Source organism: Cnephaeus nilssonii (assembly GCF_951640355.1).
Source record: "Cnephaeus nilssonii genome assembly, chromosome: 13".
NCBI lineage: Eukaryota > Metazoa > Chordata > Mammalia > Chiroptera > Vespertilionidae > Cnephaeus > Cnephaeus nilssonii.
The window spans coordinates 44,518,338-44,538,575 of record NC_137084.1 but is presented as its reverse complement, the minus strand read 5'-3'; the positions used below and the strand labels follow the sequence as shown (position 1 = coordinate 44,538,575).

Sequence of the window (20,238 nt, the reverse complement as noted above, 5' to 3'; positions counted from 1 at the left end):
GGAGATATTACCAGAGACAGGATCCTGTCCCTGAGAGAGGAGAGAGAAGAAAAGAAAAAAGAATCAGAATCAGAAAGATAAATTTAACGCTTTTTTGGTTGAAGTAATGAAAATGCTGGCACTTAAATGGTTAAGCTTAGATCCCCGGAAATTTTACTTTGGATTCAGCTACCATTTACTGAACACAACTTTGTTCAGTAAACCATTTACATTACCTCATTTAATCTTCACAAGAACCTTGAAAGGTTAATAAATATTATTCCCATTTTAGAGGTAGGGATATTGAGGCCCAGAGAGGCTAAGCCACTGGCTCAAGGTCACACAAGAGGAGTAAGTGTCCAAGACTGAGTCCATATTCTTCCCTAAAGTTGCTTGGTATGTGTCCCTGAGGTATAATATTGCCGAGATTCTGTATTCACTTTCCTTAATTGAAGACTGAAGAAGTTAAGCCTGGACCAAAACAAGATTTTCCGGATCCCGTACCTACAGCAGGTTCAGCTCCGCAACGGGTCGGGGGATTGGGTTGGAGACAGAGGGAGTCCTCGGAGAGGGCCCCCATCCATTCTGCAGCCCAAATCATGGGTATTTGAGGCCTCAGATGAACATCCGGATTATACCATACTGCCCATGAAAAAGGATGATGACCGGACAGGTGAGTGATGCCCCTTGTTCCAGAGACTCTAGCCCCATGGGGAGAGTATGCTTCTGAGAGTTTATTCTGAAAGTCGGTGGCTCTCTGGGGAGCTGCTACACTTCAGCTATTGGGCCTGGGGAGGTGGAGGTCTCACATGAATTATTTCAGTGACTTTCTAGCTAGTTCTCAGTTAAGATGCTTCTAAAATCTAATCAAAAGTTGATTAAAAAAAAAATCTCAACAGGAGATTCAGAGGTAAAGCTTTCCGGAGATGGTTAATTCTGGGGGCACTGATGTCCTCAGAGGACTCAGGTTCTTTCCAACCTCTTTTTTGCCGTCCTTGGCCAGCTTGCTTGTCTTTGTAGGTTGGTTCCTGTTGAGGTCTCAAGATGGCCACCCCACTGCCAACAAAGCCAGATGGCAACAAACATAGTTTCCTTTTGTGTGTTGCTTTTCATTTTGCTGTTTAAATTACTCTTTCAAAGAGGGTTTACAAGTAGTAGACTTTCCTGAGTTTCTAAATATTCAAAATCACCTTTATATTTGAATGCTAGTTTGGTTGAATAGAGATTGCTAGCTTTAAAATAATTTTTCCTTAAAACTTGGATGATATTACTCCATTGCCCTCTACATCCATTGTTGCCAGTGATGCCAGTCTGATTCTCATCTCCCTATAGGAAATCTATTTTTGCTCTCCAGAATTTAACATATTCCTCTTATCCTTTGGAAGCTTTACTAAGGTGCATCCACATGTACACCTCGTTTTGTTTATCCTGTGAGGTACTTTAAAGGTTCTTTCAATCAAAGACATGTGGTTTTCTTCACCTTGGAGAAATTTCCTTTCTTTTCCCCATTCCATTCTCTTTGTCATCTCCATTTGAAATTCCATAATTTGCTTAAAGCTGGATCTACCTTCTAGTCCTCTTTTCTATTATTCTTTATATTTCTTTGCCTTTTTGCACTGCATCCTGAGAGTCAGCTTAGTCTTTCATTTTATGAATTAGCTCTTCAATTGGGTCTGCTCATTTATCCAGCACATTTATTAAGTCTTTTATTTGATTACCCTATTTTAAATTCACAGAATTGTTAATAGCTTCTCTTCCCTGCTTTTGTTTTAGGAATGAAATAGCCTTTCAAATTTCTCAGAGGATACAATTATTCTATTTTAAAGTTTTTCTCCTTTTTGTTAACTAAACTCTCTTGTGGTTTTTCTTTCAGATGCTAGTTCTTCTATTTTTCATATTTAATGACTTTTTTATAGTGTTAATTTTCCTAAAATACAAGAAGATTCTTAATTGTCCATCTTTTTGGTGAACAATTCCCAATCAGAACCTGAGGATGCAGGTTGCAATGTCTGGGCTGCTTCCTGAGACTGCGGAGAAGGGTAGGACGTGCATTCAGGCAGTACTAGTATGCTGCAGCTCATTTTCTAGATGTGGGGGGGGGGGGCTCTCTGCCTCCCCAGAGGATTGCTCCTCAGCACCCACACCTGTGACCACAGTCCTTCCTCCTGCTAATTCCTACTTTGTTCCTTGCACAAACCTTTCCCAGACTCCTTTCCAGCCCGAGTCACAGGAGACGTTATTTATGCCATGTGGTATTCCACCCTATCATTGTTTATGTTATTTCATGTAACCTTTTATAGTATATCATTAACATGTGAAAAGGGTCTCATTAGCTGGAGCAAAGGTGAGTGGTGCCTGCACAGGATGTAGTCCCGGTCAATGCTCTGATTTATTAGGTTGAACTCAACTGTTTATTGGCTCATCTCTTTCTGATGGTCCCTAAAATGACGTCACTCTGCAGCCTCTCCCTTACTACAGTGCTGCTGGTTATGCTTAGCCTTTCTCCTGAATTCACTGTCTTAACACATTCAATTTCTACTAATATAACAAATAATATTTTTAAATCCTCTGACATAATATCTTTTATCCACATTTCTCTCTTCTAAGACACATTGGTTTGTCTTCTGATCAATACTAACTGCCCAGTAGTTCTGAAGCTAAAAAGAGCTTGTACGTTGCAAAGTCAAAAAGAAGGTCTAGTGAGGGGTGCAGGGCAGCATGAGATAAGATTGGAAAAGTAGGCAGGGGCCAGGTCAGGCAGGACCTCAAAAGCCTTGCCAAGGAGTTTGGATTTTATTTTAAGTGCAAAAGGCTTATTACCTGACAGATGTCACAGCCAGCTCCTCCTCCCATTTAGCATTGGCGCTAACCACCAGTGAGGACCCCTCTAGGAGGCAGTCTGCTGTACACAGTGGGTGGCTGGCCCAGACTCTGGCCTCTCTGGAGTCACTTCATGCTCTCACCAACCTTTGTTCTATTTCTCTTTTGTTTCAGAGGTTGTGTTCTCACCTTACCCTGGATTCTCAACCTCAGAGGTAAGCACTGTTTATTTTATATTTGTGTCCTTTATTAATAAACAAAAATGAGTTATTGGAGCCATTTGGAGAGACATTTATACATATCACATTTGGAGTTAAGGAGAGACATTTATACATATGACATTGAAGAAACTGATTCATTGAACAAATATTTCCCATGTACCTATCACATGCTGGGCGCTGTGCTGGCCTGTGGAGATGCAGTGATGGACTAGGCAGGCAGGTCCTGGACCACCTCACACAGCGCACGGGCCCATTCACTATGCTCAGATGCTACTCAATAAGTGGAGGTTACTGCCTCAAGTGATCAAGCTGGCATTGAAGTAAAGCTGCCACCAGATGGATTTCATTAGCTCCTAATGAGAGTCCCCCAAAGCGAGTGGTCCTTGCCAGTTACACCAATCCAGGGTCTAATCCTTGATGCCACTGGCTTAGACACTTTATTTTTGTTAGACCAGAATACTGGTTTTTCTATCAAGGTAAACACTTACTACCCAAGCTCACGAAGATTTATGCACTAAGTGTTGATTTATTTTATAATATGAAGTACAACTACACATTAGCTAATGGAGCCTGGAAGAGAATCTTGTTCATTTGAACCCAGTCAGTAGCCCAACATCTACCTTGTAATTTCCTTGGGTTCCATCTAACTCAGGAACCAGTGAGTGAACTGAGTTAGGCACGGTTAACCCAGCTATTTCAATTTTCTGTTTGATCAAACATGTTGACCCTCAGGCAAGTGGGGTTGTGCTGAGAGGCCAAGACCCTGCAAGTTACCCAGATGCACACTGGGCCACGTTCAGGCCCCACGGCCTGCCTGAAGTGATTCAGGACTTAGCTGTTGTTCCATCCTGCCATGAAGAGCCTCCACTGTAGGACGTGAGCTAACCCATCAGCCAGGTGTTCAAGGTTCAGGTCACTCTTCTCCGTCTCCCCACTAGCAAAAGTCCCCTTAACAATGCAAGCAACTTCCCTTTGTCCTCTGGAGAAATTTTAGCCCAGTTGTGTAGAAGGAGGGTCCAGTGCTGTAGGATAGTGTGGGAGGTGGGGACAAAGAACCTCTGATGTCTACACCAGTGCTACTAGCCTTTGGCCTCAGAGAACTTGAAACTGGAACTTTGGGTGCTGGAGAATTCGCTCACATGTGACCTCAGAGAACTTGGAACCAGAACTCTGGGCCCTTGGAGACATCTTCCTTTATGACCCTAGATGTATCTTCTGTCCAAGTTTCTCTACAATGGCTGTTCTTTTCACCACACCCATAGGAAGGGCATGCCGGCCCTCGGTGGCTGTCAACTCCTTTATCATCAAGGCACTTTGACTTGGACTTTTTTTTTCCTTCTAAGACACCCAAGGTATGTGCACTTCCTCCCATATTTGAGATTCTTCCCGTGAAGTTACTGAAGGCCAGGAACCAGACGCTGGCCCCACCCTTCCCAGAGCTGAGGTGCCTTAGCCTGGCCTACAACAAGGTGACTTTTTGCTTCTCTACCTATTCCCTCAGGGGCACAGATGGGGGAGGGGGCGGGGATGCCAGCTGCTCTGGCCTAAAGGCCAGCCCTCTAATTCCCTGTATTATAGGTCTGAATTCTCAGGGTAGAGGAAGTGGAGGGAGTTTAGGCCAAGGCAGGAGTCCGTCCATTCAGTTACAGATATTCATTTAGCAGTTGTCATGTATCAGGCTCTGTTTTCGGCTTGGGTATACAGCTGTGTAAAGAAAGATTGGGTCCTGCCCTTATGGGGTTTGTCACTGTAGAGAAGACTAATATATATATATTAGTCTCTCTCTCTCTCTCTCTCTATATATATATATATATATATATATGTGTGTGTGTGTGTGTGTGTGTGTGTGTGTGTGTGTGTGTATACATATATATATATATAATCACAATATAAGCATGTTTAGTGTTACAAAGAAATTGATAGTGCTATGAAGTATATGATGGGAATGGGGAAGGGTGTCTAACCTAAAATTTGGGGTTAGGGAAGATTCTGGAGAGAGAGGTATTTAAGTTGAGCTCTGAATCAATGAATTTAATGAGGTGAAAAGTAAGGGTAGAATATAGAGAAATGTTCTAGCCCTAAGGAACAGCAGATATAAAGTCCATGGGACAGATTTAACATGTGTTTCCTTAACATGTTTTATGTTAATATATTTTGCCAATATCCATGCCCTGTTTTAATTCCTGTAAACCCCACTAACAGAGCCCTACTCAAGTCTGAAATGCAGACAACTTTCAAGGTACTCTGCTTACATTCATCTAAGGCAATCAGCTAAACCCCCCAACTGTTTTCTTCTAATGGTTGTATCATTTTAGCTTTGAAATTTAGGTCTTTGATCTATTTTGAGTTCATCTTTGTATGTGGTGTGAAATAGAGGTTTTCTCAACATCATTTATTGAAAAGACTATTCTTTCCCCATTGAGTGATCTTCTCACCCTGTACAAAGTGGACCATAAGTGTGTTATGGAATCCTCTTTCATTTTTGCAATTGGTAATTTGTGTCTTATTTTATTGATCCAAGATAGAAGTTATCCCTTTTATTGAATGTTTTATTATTAAACTAGCTGCTGGTTTCACTGTATTTCTCTTTTATTTGTCTGTTTTCCATTTTATTAATTTCTGCTCAAAACTTTACTTTTGTCCTACTCAATGAATTTAATTTGCTCTTCTTTTTTCTAGTTTCCCAAGTGGTATAATTTTAGGCTATTGATTTAGACCTTTTTTCTTCTTTTTAAAAAAATATGTTTTTATTGATTTTTAGAGAGAGAGGGGAAGGGAAAGGGATATAGAGATAGAAACATCGATAAGAGAGAAACATCATCGAATGGCTGCCTCCTGCACACCCTCTACTGGGGATCAAGCCCACAACGGGAGCATGTGCCCTGACCAGGAATGGAACCAGTGACCTCTTGGTTCATAGATCTATGCTTTACCATGGAGCCACACCAGCCGAGCAGACCTTTCTTCTTTTTAATATAAGCATTGTTTTAGCTGCATCCTATAAATTGTGATTTGTGTTTTTATTTTATTTTAAATATATTTGTATTGATTTCAGAGAGGAAAGTAGAGGGAGAGAGAGTCAGAAACATCAATGATGAGAGAGAATCATTGATCGGACCCCTGCACGCCTCCTACTGGGGATCGAGCCCGCAATCCAGGCATGTGCCCGGGATCCTTAAGTCCGCAGGCCAAACCAGCTAGGGCATGTTTTTATTTTCATTCAATTAAAATATTTAAAAGTTTTATTGTGATTTCTTCTTTGACTCATGGGTTGGGTAGAAGTGAGTCAATTTCCAAATATATGGAGCTCTTTTATATGTCTTATATTTTTTTGTTTCTAATTTAATTCTGTTGTGGTCAGATAACATAAGCTGTAGGATTTTATTCTTCTGAAATCTGTTTAAGCTTGTTTTATGGTCCACCCTATATTCTATCTTCATTGACATTCCATGTTCATTTAGGAAAAAATGTGTATTCTGCAGTGTTGGGTTTTTTTTTTGGGGGGGGGGGTAGTGTTCTCTCTCTCTTTCTCTCTCCATATATATATATATATTAAGTTAAAGTGGTTGGTAGTATCACTCAGAGCTTTTCTGTACCATTGTTTTGTCTAGTTGTTCTATCGGTTATGGAGAGCTGTGTGTTAAAATCTCTAGTCATGATTGTGTATTTGGTTTTAATTCTCCTTTTAGTTTTGTCAGTTTTTGCTGCATGTGTTTTGAAGCTCTATCAGGTATATACACTTAGAATTTTTATATATACCTGTATATGTTGATCCTTTCATTATTGTGACTGTCACTCTTTGGATCTAATAACATTCTTGTCTTGGTGTCCATTTTGTCTGATTTTAATAGAGATCCTTTTACTTTCAACCAAACTATAGTTTTATATTTAAAGCACTTCTCTTTGAGACAGCATATAGCTGGTTTTTGCTGGGGTGCCAGAGCATTTTTCTCTGTTCCCACTCGGGCCTCAGCTTGCAGCCTTCCCTAGGTTCACTTGAGGGGTTTATATGCACACACTTGTTGCTTCCCCATCAATAGACTGGCTTTTCTTATTACTTAGTGCTGGCTAGTCTGGTGGTAACATGGGTAACATGGCCAAAGGGAGGGTCCAACCCCAGTCTTAAGTAGGCCCTGGGTCCCTATGTCTCAAGAATGGGCCTTTCTCATAGTCCTACCCCTCTCTCAGCTGTAGAAGACCTCTATCTAATTCCTGCCTCTCCTGCAGTGGCAGCTGCTCAACTCCTCCAGGCCTACACCCTGAGGAGGGCGTTCTCTAGCCTCCCTTCCTGTGTCCAGTCTTTCACACACAAATGGGTGTGAATTCCCCTTGTGTCTGCAAAGGGAATTTCCCTGTTCTCTTACTCTAGCCCTCACTTGGCCTTTAGCAATTCATTAAATTTTTTAGCTGATTTCTTCTTTTTATTTATTTTTTGGTTTTTTATTTATTTATTTTTCTTTATTGATTAAGGTATTACATATGTGTCCTTATCCCCCTATTACCCCCACACACTCATGCCCTCACCCCCCTGGTGTCTGTGTCCATTGGTTATGCTTATATGCATGCATACAAGTCCTTTGGTTGATCTCTCTCCCTTACCCCCACCCTCCCCTACCTTCCCTCTGAGGTTTGATGGTCTGATTGATGCTTCTCTGTCTCTGGATCTGTTTTTGTTCATCAGTTTATGTTGTTCATTATATTCCACAAGTGAGTGAGATCATGTGATATTTCTCTTTCTCTGACTGGCTTATTTCGCTTAGCAAAATGCTCTCCAGTTCCATCCATGCTGTTGCAAATGGTAAGAATTCCTTCTTTTTTTACTGCAGTGTAGTATTCCATTGTGTAGATGTACCACAGTTTTTTAATCCACTCATCTGCTGATGGGCACTTCGGCTGTTTCCAAATCTTAGCTATGGTAAATTGTGCCAGTATGAACATAGGGGTACATAAATCCTTTCTGATTGGTGTTTCTACTTTCTTGGGATATATTCCTAGAAGTGGGATCACTGGGTCAAATGGGAGTTCATTTTTAGTTTTTTGAGGAAACTTCATACTGTTCTCCACAGTGGCTGCACCAGTCTGCATTCCCACCAGCAGTGCATGAGGGTACCTTTTTCTCCGCATTCTCTCCAGCACTTGTCATTTGTTGATTTGTTGATGATAGCCATTCTGACAGGTGTGAGATGGTACTGCATTGTCATTTTGATTTGCATCTCTCAGATGATTAATGACTTTGAGCATGTTTTCATATGTCTCTTGGCCTTCCTTATGTCCTCTTTCAAAAAGTATCTATTTAGGTCCGTTGCCCATTTAAAAATATATATATTTTATTGATTTTTTACAGAGAGGAAGGGAGAGGGATAGAGAGTTAGAAACATCGATGAGAGAGAAACATGGATCAGCTGCCTCCTGCACACCCCCTTCTGGGGATGTGCCCGCAACCAAGGTACATGCCCTTGACTGGAATTGAACCTGGGACCTTTCAGTCCGCAGGCCGACGCTCTGTCCGCTGAGCCAAACCAGTTTCGGCCGTTGCCCATTTTTTTATTGGGTTATTTATCTTCCTTTTGTTAAGTTGTATGAGTTCCCTATAAATATTGGAGATTAAACCCTTATCGGTGATGACATTGGCAAATATGTTCTCCCATGCAGTGGGCTTTGTTGTTGTTTTGTTTATAGTTTCTTTTGCTGTACAGAAGCTTTTTATTTTGGTGTAGTCCCATTTACTTATTTTCTCTTTAGTTTCCATTGCCCTAGGAGCGGTATCGGTGAAGATATTGCTTCGGCATATGTCTGAGATTTTGCTGCCTGTGGATTCCTCTAATATTTTTATGGTTTCCCATCTTATGTTTAAGCCCTTTATCCATTTTGAGTTTATTTTTGTATATGGTGTAAGTTTGTGGTCTAGTTTCATTTTTTTGCATGTATGTGTCCAATTTTCCCAACACCGTTTATTGAAGAGACTGTCTTGACTCCATTGTATGCTCTTGCCTTCTATGTCAAATATTAATTGAGCATAGTGGTTTGGGTCTATTTCTGGGTTCTCTATTCTATTCCATTAGTCTATATGTCTGTTCTTGTGCCAGTACCAGGCAGTTTTGAGAACAGTGACTTTGTAATACAGATTGATATCTGGTATTGAGACGCCTCCTACTTTGTTCTTCTTTCTCAGGATTGCTGCAGCTATTTGGGGTCTTCTTTTATTCCAGATGAATTTTTGGAGAGTTCATTCTAGGTCTGTGAAATATGCCCTTGGTATTTTAATGGGGAATACATTGAATCTATAGATTGCTTTGGGTAGTATGGACATTTTAATGATGTTGATTCTACCAATCCATGAACTCGGTATGTTCTTCCATCTGTTTATGTCTTCCTCTATCTCTTTTTTCATTGTCCTGTAGTTTTCTGAGTACAGGTCCTTTACCTCCTTGGTTAAATTTATTCCTAGGTATCTTGAGGTGTTTTTTGGTGTGATGGTAAATGGGATTATTTTTTTAATTTCTCTTTCTGTAAGTTCACTATTGGTGTATAAAAATGCCATAGATTTCTTGGCATTAATCTTGTATCCTGCTACATTGCCGAATTCATTTATTAACCTTTTGCACTCGGATGTCGAGTGTGACTCGACACGGTTAGCATCGGTAGCAGCTTGTATGTCGAATTGTATTGAATGTATCAATAATTTGAAATATAAAAAAATCCAAGTAAATAAGTTTATATGAAAAGAAACTCCAGTTTTTTATTCTACTGCCATGCTTTGTAAAATCTGGGGTATTTAAAAAATTAAATCCCGAGTAGAATAAAGGAATCAAGAAAAAAGCAAGTGAGTGCAAAGGGTTAAGTATAATCATTTTTTTGATGGAGTCTTTAGGGTTTTCTATGTACAGTATCATGTCATCTGCGAATAATGACAGTGTTACGTCTTTTTTTCCAATTTGGATACCTTTTATTTCTTCTTCTTGTCTAATTGCTATGGCTAGCACTTCCAGTACTATGTCGAACAGGAGTGGTCAAAGTGGGCATTCCTGTCTAGTTCCTGTTCTTAGGTGAAATGGTTTTAGTTTTTGCCCATTGAGTATGAGGTTGACTGTAGGTTTGTCATATAAGGCTTATATTATGTTGAGGTATGATCCCTCTATTCCTATTTTGCTGAGGGTTTTTATCAAGAAAGGGTGTTGGATTTTGTCAAATGCTTTTTCTGCATCAATTGATATGACTGTGATTTTTATCTTTCAATTTGTTTATGTGATATATCACGTTTATTGATTTGCGGATATTGTACCAACCTTGCATCCCCGGGATAAACCTACTTGGTCATGGTGTATGATCTTTCTGATGTAATGCTGGATCTGATTTTCTAGAATTTTGTTGGGGATTTTGGCATCTATGTTCATGAGGGATATTGGCCTGTAATTCTCTTTCATTGTGTTGTCTTTATCTGGTTTTGGTATTAGGGTAATGCTGGCTTCATAGAATGAGTTTGGAAGTGTTCCTTCCTCTTGAATTTTTTGGAATAGTCTGAGGAGGATAGGTTTTAGTTCTTCTTTTAATGTTTGGTAAAACTCCCCTGTGAAGCCGTCTGGCCCCGGGCTTTTGTTTGCTGGAAGCTTTTTGATGACTGCTTCAATTTCCTCCATAGTTATCGACCTATTGAGATTTTTAGATTCTTCCTAATTGAGTTTTGGAAGGTTGTATTTTTCTAGGAATATGTCCATTTCCTCTAGGTTGTCTAGTGTGTTGGAATAGAGTTGTTCATAGTATTTTTAAACAATCCTTTGTATTTCTGTGGGGTCTGTTGTTATTTTGCCTCTTTCATTTCTGATTTTGTTTATTTGTGTCCTCTCTCTTTGCTTCTTGGTGAGCCTGGCTAGAGGTTCATCAATCTTGTTTATCCTTTCAGAGAACCAGCTCTTGGTTTCATTGATCTTTTGTATTGATCTTTTTTTGGTCTCTATGCCATTTATTTCTGCTCTAATCTTTATTATCTCCTTCCTTCTGCTCACTCTGGGCTTTTCTTGTTGCTCTCTTTCTAATTTTTTTAAGTTGTAAAGTTAGATGATTTATTACCATCTTTTCTTGTTTGTTTGTTGTTTTTTTTTTGAGGTAGGCCTGTCCTCATCCATAGGTGTACGATTTTTGTCCAGTCTCTTCCTGCACCCCCATACTCCTTTCCCCCTGAGAATTATCAGTCCACTCCCTTTCTATGCCCCTGATTCACCAGTTTATTCTGTTCCTCAGATTTTTAATTCACTTGATTTTTAGGTTCACTTGTTGATAGATATGTATTTGTTGTTCATAATTTTTATCTTTACTTTTTTCTTCTTCCTCTTCTTAAAGAATACCTTTCAGCATTTCATATAATACTGCTTTGGTGATGATGAACTCCTTTAGCTTTTTCTTATCTGTGAAGCTCTTTATCTGACCTTCCAATCTGAATGATAACTTTGCTGGGTAGAGTAATCTTGGTTGTAGGTTCTTGCTATTCATCACTTTGAATATTTCTTGCCACTCCCGTCTGGCCTGCATAGTTTCTGTTGAGAAATCAGCTGACAATCGTATGGGTGCTCCCTTGTGGATAGTCAACTGTTTTTCTCTTGCTGCTTTTAATATTCTCTCTTTGTCTTTTGCTCTTGGAATTTTAATTATGATGTGTCTTGGTGTGGTCCTCTTTGGATTCCTTTTGTTTGGGGTTCTGTGTGCTTCCTGGACTTGTAAGTCTATTTCTTTCACCAGGTGGGGGAAGTTTTCAGTCATTATTTCTTCAAATAGCTTTTCAGTATCTTGCTCTCTCTCTTCTTTTGTAACCCTCATAATTCTGATGTTGGTACACTTGAAGTTGTCCCAGAGGCTTCTTACACTATCTTCAAATTTTTGGATTCTTTTTTCTTTTTGCTTTTCCAGTTGAGTGTTTTTTGCTTCTTTGTATTTCAAATCTTTGACTTGATTCTTGCGTTCCTCTAGTCTGCTATTGGGTCTCTGTATAATATTTTTTATTTCAGTCAGTGTATGTTTAATTTCTAGTTGGTCCTTTTTCATATCCTCAAAGGTCTGGCTAAATTCATCGGCCTTTTCTAGGAAATTCTTGAAAAACTTTATAACCGTAGTTTTGAATTCTATATCCAGTAATTTTTCCCTCCATTTCTTTCGTTTGTGATCTGTTACTTTGTCTCCACATTTTCACTGCTTCCCTGAGTTGGTAGGGTAGCTTTGTGTGCTAGGTTTCCTATATGGCCCAGTGGGTTGGCCTCCTCAGTCACCTGAGGTGGACACTATTGGTGCACCCCTTTGTGGTCTGTGTGTACAGCCTTGTTGTAGTTAAGTCTTGATTGTTGTTGGTATCACTGGGAGGAAATGACCTCCAGGCCAATTGGCTATCTGTATCAGCTGTGTCTACGCCGGGAGACCTGTGCTGGAGACAGCCTTATAGGACCAGACTTGCAAAATTGCAAAAGCCTCTGTGCTCAGCTTGGATGGGGTGGAGTTTCAGGGCTGAGCAGACAGTCTGGGCTTCCTGTCAGCCCTGCCCTTGCGCGCTCGCCTCCAGACCTCTGCCTTCCGCGGCTCCCCTGAGTTTTCTGCCTAACAGCCCAGATTCCTCCAGGCTCGCCCGGAACTGGGGTTCAGTGCAGTCGGAACTGGGGTTCAGTACAGTCATGAGCTTCTGACTCCCTTCCGCTAGGGAGAGCTAGCAGCAACCTCAGCAGTCAGTCTTCTCTGCATGCGCGTGCCTCCAGACCCCTGCCCACCGCGGTTTCCCCGAGTCTCCGTGTGCCTTTCTCTGTACCTGACAGTCCAGACTCCCCGAGTATGAGCCTGGGTCCACGGGGTTTCGCCCAGAACTGGGGTTCAGTGCAGTCAGAAATGGGGTTCAGTGCAGTCGGGGGCTTCCTTCCCTCTCCCGCTAGAGAAAGCCAGCCATGCACTCAGCTGCCCTTCCTCTCTGCACGTGCGTGTCTCCGTACCTCAGTCCTTTGCGGCTCCTCTGATTTTCTGTGAGCTTTTTTCTTTCCTTCTAGTTGTAGAATTCCACTCAGCCAGCTTTCCTGTGGTTCTTGATGATGTCCATTCTGTCTTTTAGTTATAGTTTTGAAATTGTTGTGCGAGGCAGCAGTTTAGGTGTTTACCTATGCCACCATCTTGGTTTCTCCTAAAGTTATTATTAATAGGTACTTGTTTGTAGCCATTTTTATTTTTTTGTGCCTGTGTTCCTTCTTCCCTTTTTATTTCTTCTTTTTATACCAATCCCTTTAGCATTTCTTGCATTGCTGGCTTGGTAGTGATAAACTCCCTTAGACTTTTTTTTTTGTCTGTGAAGCTCCTTATTTCCCCTTCAATTTTGAATGATGGCCTTGCTGGATAGAGTATTCAGTCCCTTTCTTTGCATCACTTCACTTTGTAAATTTTCTTCCATTCCTTTCTGGCCTGATGTGTTTCTGTTGAGAAATCATTTGATAATCTAATGGGAGATCCCTTGTATGTAACTTTCTGCCTCTCTCTTGCAGCCTTTAAGATTTTCTCTTTGTCCTGAATGTTTGCCATTATAATTATGACGTGTATTGGTGTGGGTCTTTTCGGGTTCATCTTGTTTGAGACTCTGTGCTTGTGTGACTTTTTTCTTCCCCACATTAGGGAAGTTTTCTGACATTATTTCTTCAATAGGTTTTCTAACCCTTGTTACTCTTCCTGTCATTCTGGCACCCCTATCATTTGTATGTTGCTTTGTTTCATGTTGTCCCAAAGCTCCCCCTTAGGCTCTCCTCCTGTCTTTTAATTTTTTTCTCCAATTGCAGTTCAGTTTGGTTGTGTTTTGCTTCCCTGTCTTCTAATTTGCTAATTTGGTCCTCCGCTTCTCCTGGTCTACTGTTGAGACTTTCCATGGTGTTTTCTATTGCAGCTTATATCACTCTTTATTTCTTCTTGATTCTTACATAAGTTGTTGATTTTTTCATCAATCCAGTTTATGAACTGTATGACCCTTATTCTTTTCTGACATATTCCATGCCTCTGTTTCACTTAGCTACTTCTCTGACAATTCCTCCTTTTCTTTCCTTTGGGGGCTTCTTTGTCTCCCTATTTTTGCTCTCACTGAAGAATCTAGGTGTCAAGTAGTGCAGGAGCTGCTCCTCAGGTGGTGGCTGATCCTCAGGTGGTCATGGCAGTGGCTGCTCCTCAGTTGGCAGTGGCTCCTCTGGTGGGTGCTGCTCACAGCAGTGGTGATTCCCCTGGCTGGTGGGGGCAGACTGTTCGTGCAGCTGCTGCTCCTCGGACAGGGGTGGGCTGCTCACGAGGCTGCTGCTCCTTGGATGGGTGCGGGCTGCATGCGGCTGCTGCTCCTTGGATGGGGTGGGCTGCTTGCACAGCTGCTGTTCCTCGGATAGGGGTGGACTCCACACAGCTGCTGCTCCTTGGACAGGGGTGGGCTTCTCGTGGGGGCTGCCGCTCCTCGGCCGGGGGCAGGTTGCTCGCAGGGCTGCTGTTCCTCAGATGGGGGTGGGTTGTTCACGGGGCTGCTGCTTCTCGGATGGGGGTGGGCTGCTCATGTGACTGCCACTCCTCAGACAGGTGCTGGCTGCATGCGGCTCTAGCTGATTTCTTCTTAAATGCTTGTGTGGCACTTGTATTCTGCTGCAAGTAAGCCAGTGTTTATGTCCCATCTCTCCTTCGAGTCGCCCATCTAACTTTAGATTTCAGGTCACTTGATTACCCTGAGACCTTAACTCTCTGTTGGACTTAAGAAAAGTTATGATGTAAGTTATTCAGGTGTTTTTTTCTCACTTGAGATTTTAAGTGATGTTTTCCTTTATGGCAGTAACCACCTAACATACTTATATTTTTGTCTGCTACCAGTTGTCTACTGCCAGAATGTAGGGTGGGGTTTCTTTTTTTTTGAGATCTAAAACATTGTTTTACTTACAACTATATCTCCGTTATCTAGAATAGCACCTGATACATGATAGATAGTAAGTTTGTTAGATGAATTAATGATGTTTTGATCATATCAAATAATACTGTGCTACCTGTGTTGAAATTAACATTCAACATGCTAAAGTTACAAATTTTAAAACCAATTTTGCCTTGAAATGGAAACTTACGCTCATAATATTCTCTCAGAAGTCTAGTAATTTTTGTGTCAAAAATAAAATAATCACTTTCAACTTTTTTTACTTTAAATAATTACAGCTTGACATACAATATTATATTAGTTTCAACTAAAAGTGATTCTTACATTTTTAAATGGTTGTGAAAAATCAAAAGAAGGATAACACTTCATGATGTTAAAATTATATGAAGTTCAAATTTTAGAGTACATCAGTACAGTTTTGTTGGAAGAGTCACACACTTATTTGTTTATTAATTGTCAATGGCTGCTTTTGTGCTACAACAGCAAAGGTAAATAGTTACGACCTGCAAATCCTAAAACATTGATTGCTTGGCCCTTGACTGAAAAGGTTTGCTGTCCATGGTCTAGATCAGTGATTCTCAACCTTTGTAATGCCGCGACCCTTTAATACAGTTCCTCATGTTGTGGTGACCCCCAACCATAAAATTATTTTTGTTGCTACTTCATAACTGTAATTTTGCTACTGTTAATGAATCGTAATGTAAATATCTGTGTTTTCCGATGGTCTTAGGCGACCCTGCTAGCGGTTCTCAACAGGTTGAGAGGAACATGAGGAACTGTATTAAAGGGTCGTGGCATTACAAAGGTTGAGAACCACTGGTCTAGATGATCAAAGCCCACCCCTAGTTCCTTTTCTTCTCTCACTCTGTACTCTCAGAGGATGCATGTCATAATCCTCCTAGGGGTGGCTTCACATACCCATTGGCCCACTGACTCACAAATTTATAACTCCCATATGGACCATTCCTCTTTACTCCAAACCAGGGTATCAACTACCTACATGAATATCTACTTAGAGGTCTCAAAGGTACCTCCTAAGTACATGTATACAAGTGCATTAATGATCTTTCCCTTCAAATCTGATATTCTTTCGTTACTCCATACCTTAGGGAATAGCTCCATCATCTACCCCATTACTCAAGCCAAAACCTGGTCGTCATCCTTATACTTCTTTCTCCTTTACATTGCTCCTCCCTATCATATCTCCTCCATTACCAAATCTTGTCAAATTTAGGTCCTCATATTTCTAAAAATTCATTTAATGGGTTCCCCAAGGACCAAATTCTTTAAATAGCTTCAGTCTTGCTCATATTTGCATCATCGGCCTCATTTTGCAGAAGCAACCTTTTTCTCTGCTTTAGTCACACTACTTTCTTTAAATCCCCCCAACAGGCTTTTCTCCTCCTTGCTGTTAGGCCTTTTACACATTTTTTCTTTGCACGGATCACTTTGTTTCTGCATTAATCAGAGTAAGTAATACCAGTTGCTGCAACAAACTTTTAAAAATCTCAATGACTTAACACAATAAAAGTTGCTTTATTGCTTTTACAAAATCCACTGGTTGGCTGGTGATCATTCAGAGACCAGGTCCCTCTGGCTCTGGCATCCCATAGGGCCATAAGAGTACTTTATTGGATCCTAGGCATCTGGTAGCTAGGTGGTTGAGAGATGTAGAGGACAAGCAGGAGGTTTTGAACAGTTTATACCTGGAAATGGCATTTATCACTTCCACCGAGATTGCATTGGCTAAAACTGAGTCATATGACCACATCTGGCTGCCTGGGAGGCAAGAAGATGCACAGTCTAGCTGTGTGCCCAGAAAGTAGAGGAAATGGTTTTTGATAACACAGAGGTTTCTCTGCCACATACTTTATCCCCCACTGCATTCACTAATTACCTTCTACCCACCTTTCAGATCTTGGGATCACCTTATCTCCCTCACTAGTCACTAGGTCACATTACCCTAGTACTTCATATGCTTCCCTTTTATGCCACTAATCAGAATTATAAATCTACTCTCTTTTATGTTACTGGTTCTTCCATGCTTGTTTCCCACTAGGCCGTGCCCCGTGATGACAGGAGTTATTTCTCTTTTACTCATTCCCAGCCCAATGCTTGGCACATGTGTGCATTCAGTAAATATTTGACTGAGTGAACAAAAATGAAAGACAATGACTGGTTAGTTGCCCATTGGGCATGTTCTGTTGCTAATATATGCCTTCCTAAGGTTATCCCCAGATGTTCCAGACACTCTGCTCAACAAGAATTGTGTATTTTTTTGCCCTTCAGAGGCTGGCCTCACAGCGATAGAGCGGCCTCTGGGCCCCAAACAGCCAGGAGGTCTCCCTTACCATGGGCTCTGCTTATCCCTTAGATGGGGGGGTTCCCTGACCTCCTGTCCCCTATCCCTCCACAAATTAGTACCCAGAACAGGCCATCAGGATTGCTATTGAGAGGGTGTGTAGAGGTTGCTTTGAGGAAGATGAAGTGTCAGACAAATTGTATACTGAAGTCAAAGTCAATGCTCTGCCTACCTCTCAGATTCCTTGCAAGACAAGTGCTATATGTGTTTGTTATTATTTTGTCACCAACATCCTCAATACTTGGTCTAGGCCAGTGTTCGGCAAACTCATTAGTCAACAGAGCCAAATATCAACAGTACAACGATTGAAATTTCTTTTGAGAGCCAAATTTTTTAAACTTAAACGTCTTCTAACGCCACTTCTTCAAAATAGACTCGCCCAGGCCATGGTATTTTGTGGCAGAGCCACACTCAAGGGGCCAAAGAGCCGCATGTGGCTCGCGAGCCGCAGTTTGCCGACCACTGGTCTAGGCTATATAACCAGTGTGGAAAAGGGAGAAAAATTCTTAGCTTTCAAACATAAAACAGTGATGATGGAATTTTGGACAGAAGGGGCAAGGTGTTCTGGGTGTGAGCAGGTGAAATTACAGGGATCAGAGGCTGCTCAGCATGAGTTCCATCCACAGCCGCATCACCCCATCCGCACCCCAATCCTAGCAAGCATGTAACTCTGCAGTGTGGACCCGGGGGCACTTGGCAGAGGTGAGGAACGGTGTTGACCTGGTGCTCTCTCCTGCATGCCTCACAGATTGCGAAGGAAGATGCCATCCTGCCAGTAGCTCTCTTCCCATCTCTCTGTGAGCTCGTCTTTCATAACAACCCTCTAGTGGCCCACAGACGAGGTATGGTGCATGCAAAGCTTCCCTCCAACCCGGTGCCCAGGAAGCATAGTGGGCACCCTCATTCCCACCTCATTGATGCCAAGCCCCGGGCTCTGCTCTCCATCATGGGTGGACAGGGGGATGGAGAAAACATCAGACACTGCTGAATACCTGTCATCCTGACAGTAACCCTGTTAGGCAGGCATTACTGTCCCTGTGCACAGTGGAGGCAACTGAGAATCAGAGAGGTTTGTGACCTACCCAAGGTCACACATCATGAAAGAGGCATAGTTGGGAATGGAATACAGAATTATCTAGATCTGGCATGAGCTATTTAAGCGACACCCTGCTTTGTGGAACAGGTCTGTTGTGACTTCGTCTACCTGTTGGGGAGGGTGCAGGTGCTGGGCTGTCCCCTCCCAGAGCTCACTGAATGCAGTGGATGCTGTGTCGGCAGTGGAATGCACTGTCCACGTTGAGGCAGCTGAAGGCGTTTTAGAGTCCTGGGCCCTGGAGTGACACCAGTGGAGTTCTAATCCTTGCTCCACACTATCTTTGTTGCTTTAGGCAAATTCCTTAACCTCTCTGTGCCTCAGTTTCCTCATCTATCAAATGGAAATAATATGGGTACCTGCCTCCTAGGGTTGGTGTGAGAAGTAAATAAGTTAATATATGTACAGCTATTTGAACAGTGCCTGGCACATAGTAAGCCCCAGTAAAGGTTAGCTAACTGCAGTCTTATTTTCCCATCATGGCCCAGGGGTCCCTCCTCTGCTGAAAAGCTTCCTCCAGGAGCGGCTGGGAATCCACTTAATTCGAAGGAAGACATCAAAGGCTAAACATCATATTTTTATGCCTCGGAAGGCCTCAAGGAAGGTAAGGCTTCCAAGGTGGGACCCCCTGCCCCAGAGGGAGTGGAGCCTATGTCAGTGTAGGTGGACTAAGCTGGCGGTAGAGCTGCACTCTCCCACAATGCCCGGAATCCCTCCAGCAGGTTTGTAGTAGCAGCAGTGTCTTCTCCTTTCCTTGCTCTATTAATACAGATAAACCCAAGAGGGATGAGAGACAGAGAGACCCAAAGGCAGAGTCAGGAGGAGCCTTGCAGGTCATTGAATCTGGCCCCCTAATTTTACAGAGAAACTGAGGCCCAGAGAAGGAGCTGTGAAGATGTGGGGAGAATCAGAAGACCCAGGTATGAGCCTGGCCCCATCACTTCCCGTAGCTGTCTGAACTTGGGCAAGAGTTTCACTCTCTGAGCTTCAGCTTCTCAACTCTAAAACCTCTCAGAGCTGCTGAGGGGACTGGATGAAGCAACAGATACGAAAATACACGATAAACTCCCAAACCCATACCAATGCGAGTCATAGTCACCTACGGCAATCACGAAGGCTGTGCCAGGCCTAGAACACACACCTCCTGCCTGAATGCTAAGAAGCATTTCCTTATGCCGAGAGCAGTCGGCTCTCTCTGTACTTTCCCCAGCCAGTGCTCGTAGACTTGCCTTCTGGGATGCCGTAAAGTAAATTAAATCCCTCTTTCATCGGATGGATTTCAGAAATTTCTGTGAAATGCTCCTCCGTCCTTGAACTTACGTCTTCCTATAGCCGAAAGCTGGACTAGGGGTTGCTGGTACCAAAAGTTAAGTACAGTTTTACCATTGCCACGGCTCTACAGCCTGCCTCTGTTCAGCCAAGCTCGCTCTTGTCTGGAGCCCTCATCGGACCAGAGTAGCATTTAAAACTAGAAAAAGAAATTCAAGGGGTTTCCATCATCTTCCCCCTGTCTGTTGCCTCCTCTAAGGATCTTACTACCTCCTTCCCCATCAGCAGCTGGGGACAGGCAGAATCAGAGTGAGTCGAATGCTAACTACATAATCCTCTCTCCCATGTACAGAGCACCCATGCCCAGTACTCTGCTGAGCACCTTCACGTGTGCTGTCCCATAATCCCCCCAGCAGACAGGGAAGCAGGCTCAGAGAGGTGAAATAATGTAACTTAACTTGTTAAGTTAGTGTTCAGGTCCAGAGGAACCTCTAAGGTTCTGACTGATAGAGAATAAACACAAATCCAGTGACCAAATGAGAAGCAAATCAGTGCTTTGTAAAACTAGGCAAATACCATCTAACCTCCAATG

At 42.1% G+C, this 20,238-nt stretch overlaps 1 protein-coding gene across 1 annotated transcript in view; it reads left to right on the top strand.

Moving 5' to 3' along the window:
* XRRA1 (X-ray radiation resistance associated 1) overlaps positions 1 to 20,238 on the top strand; it is a 58,250-nt gene that overhangs the window by 30,370 nt on the left and 7,642 nt on the right. The window contains exons 11-15 of the mRNA XM_079788999.1: positions 435 to 652; positions 2,974 to 3,014; positions 4,364 to 4,489; positions 18,033 to 18,126; positions 18,866 to 18,981. Coding sequence (XP_079645125.1) covers positions 435 to 652; positions 2,974 to 3,014; positions 4,364 to 4,489; positions 18,033 to 18,126; positions 18,866 to 18,981 — 595 coding nt within the window. The remainder of the gene's footprint in view (positions 1 to 434; positions 653 to 2,973; positions 3,015 to 4,363; positions 4,490 to 18,032; positions 18,127 to 18,865; positions 18,982 to 20,238) is intronic.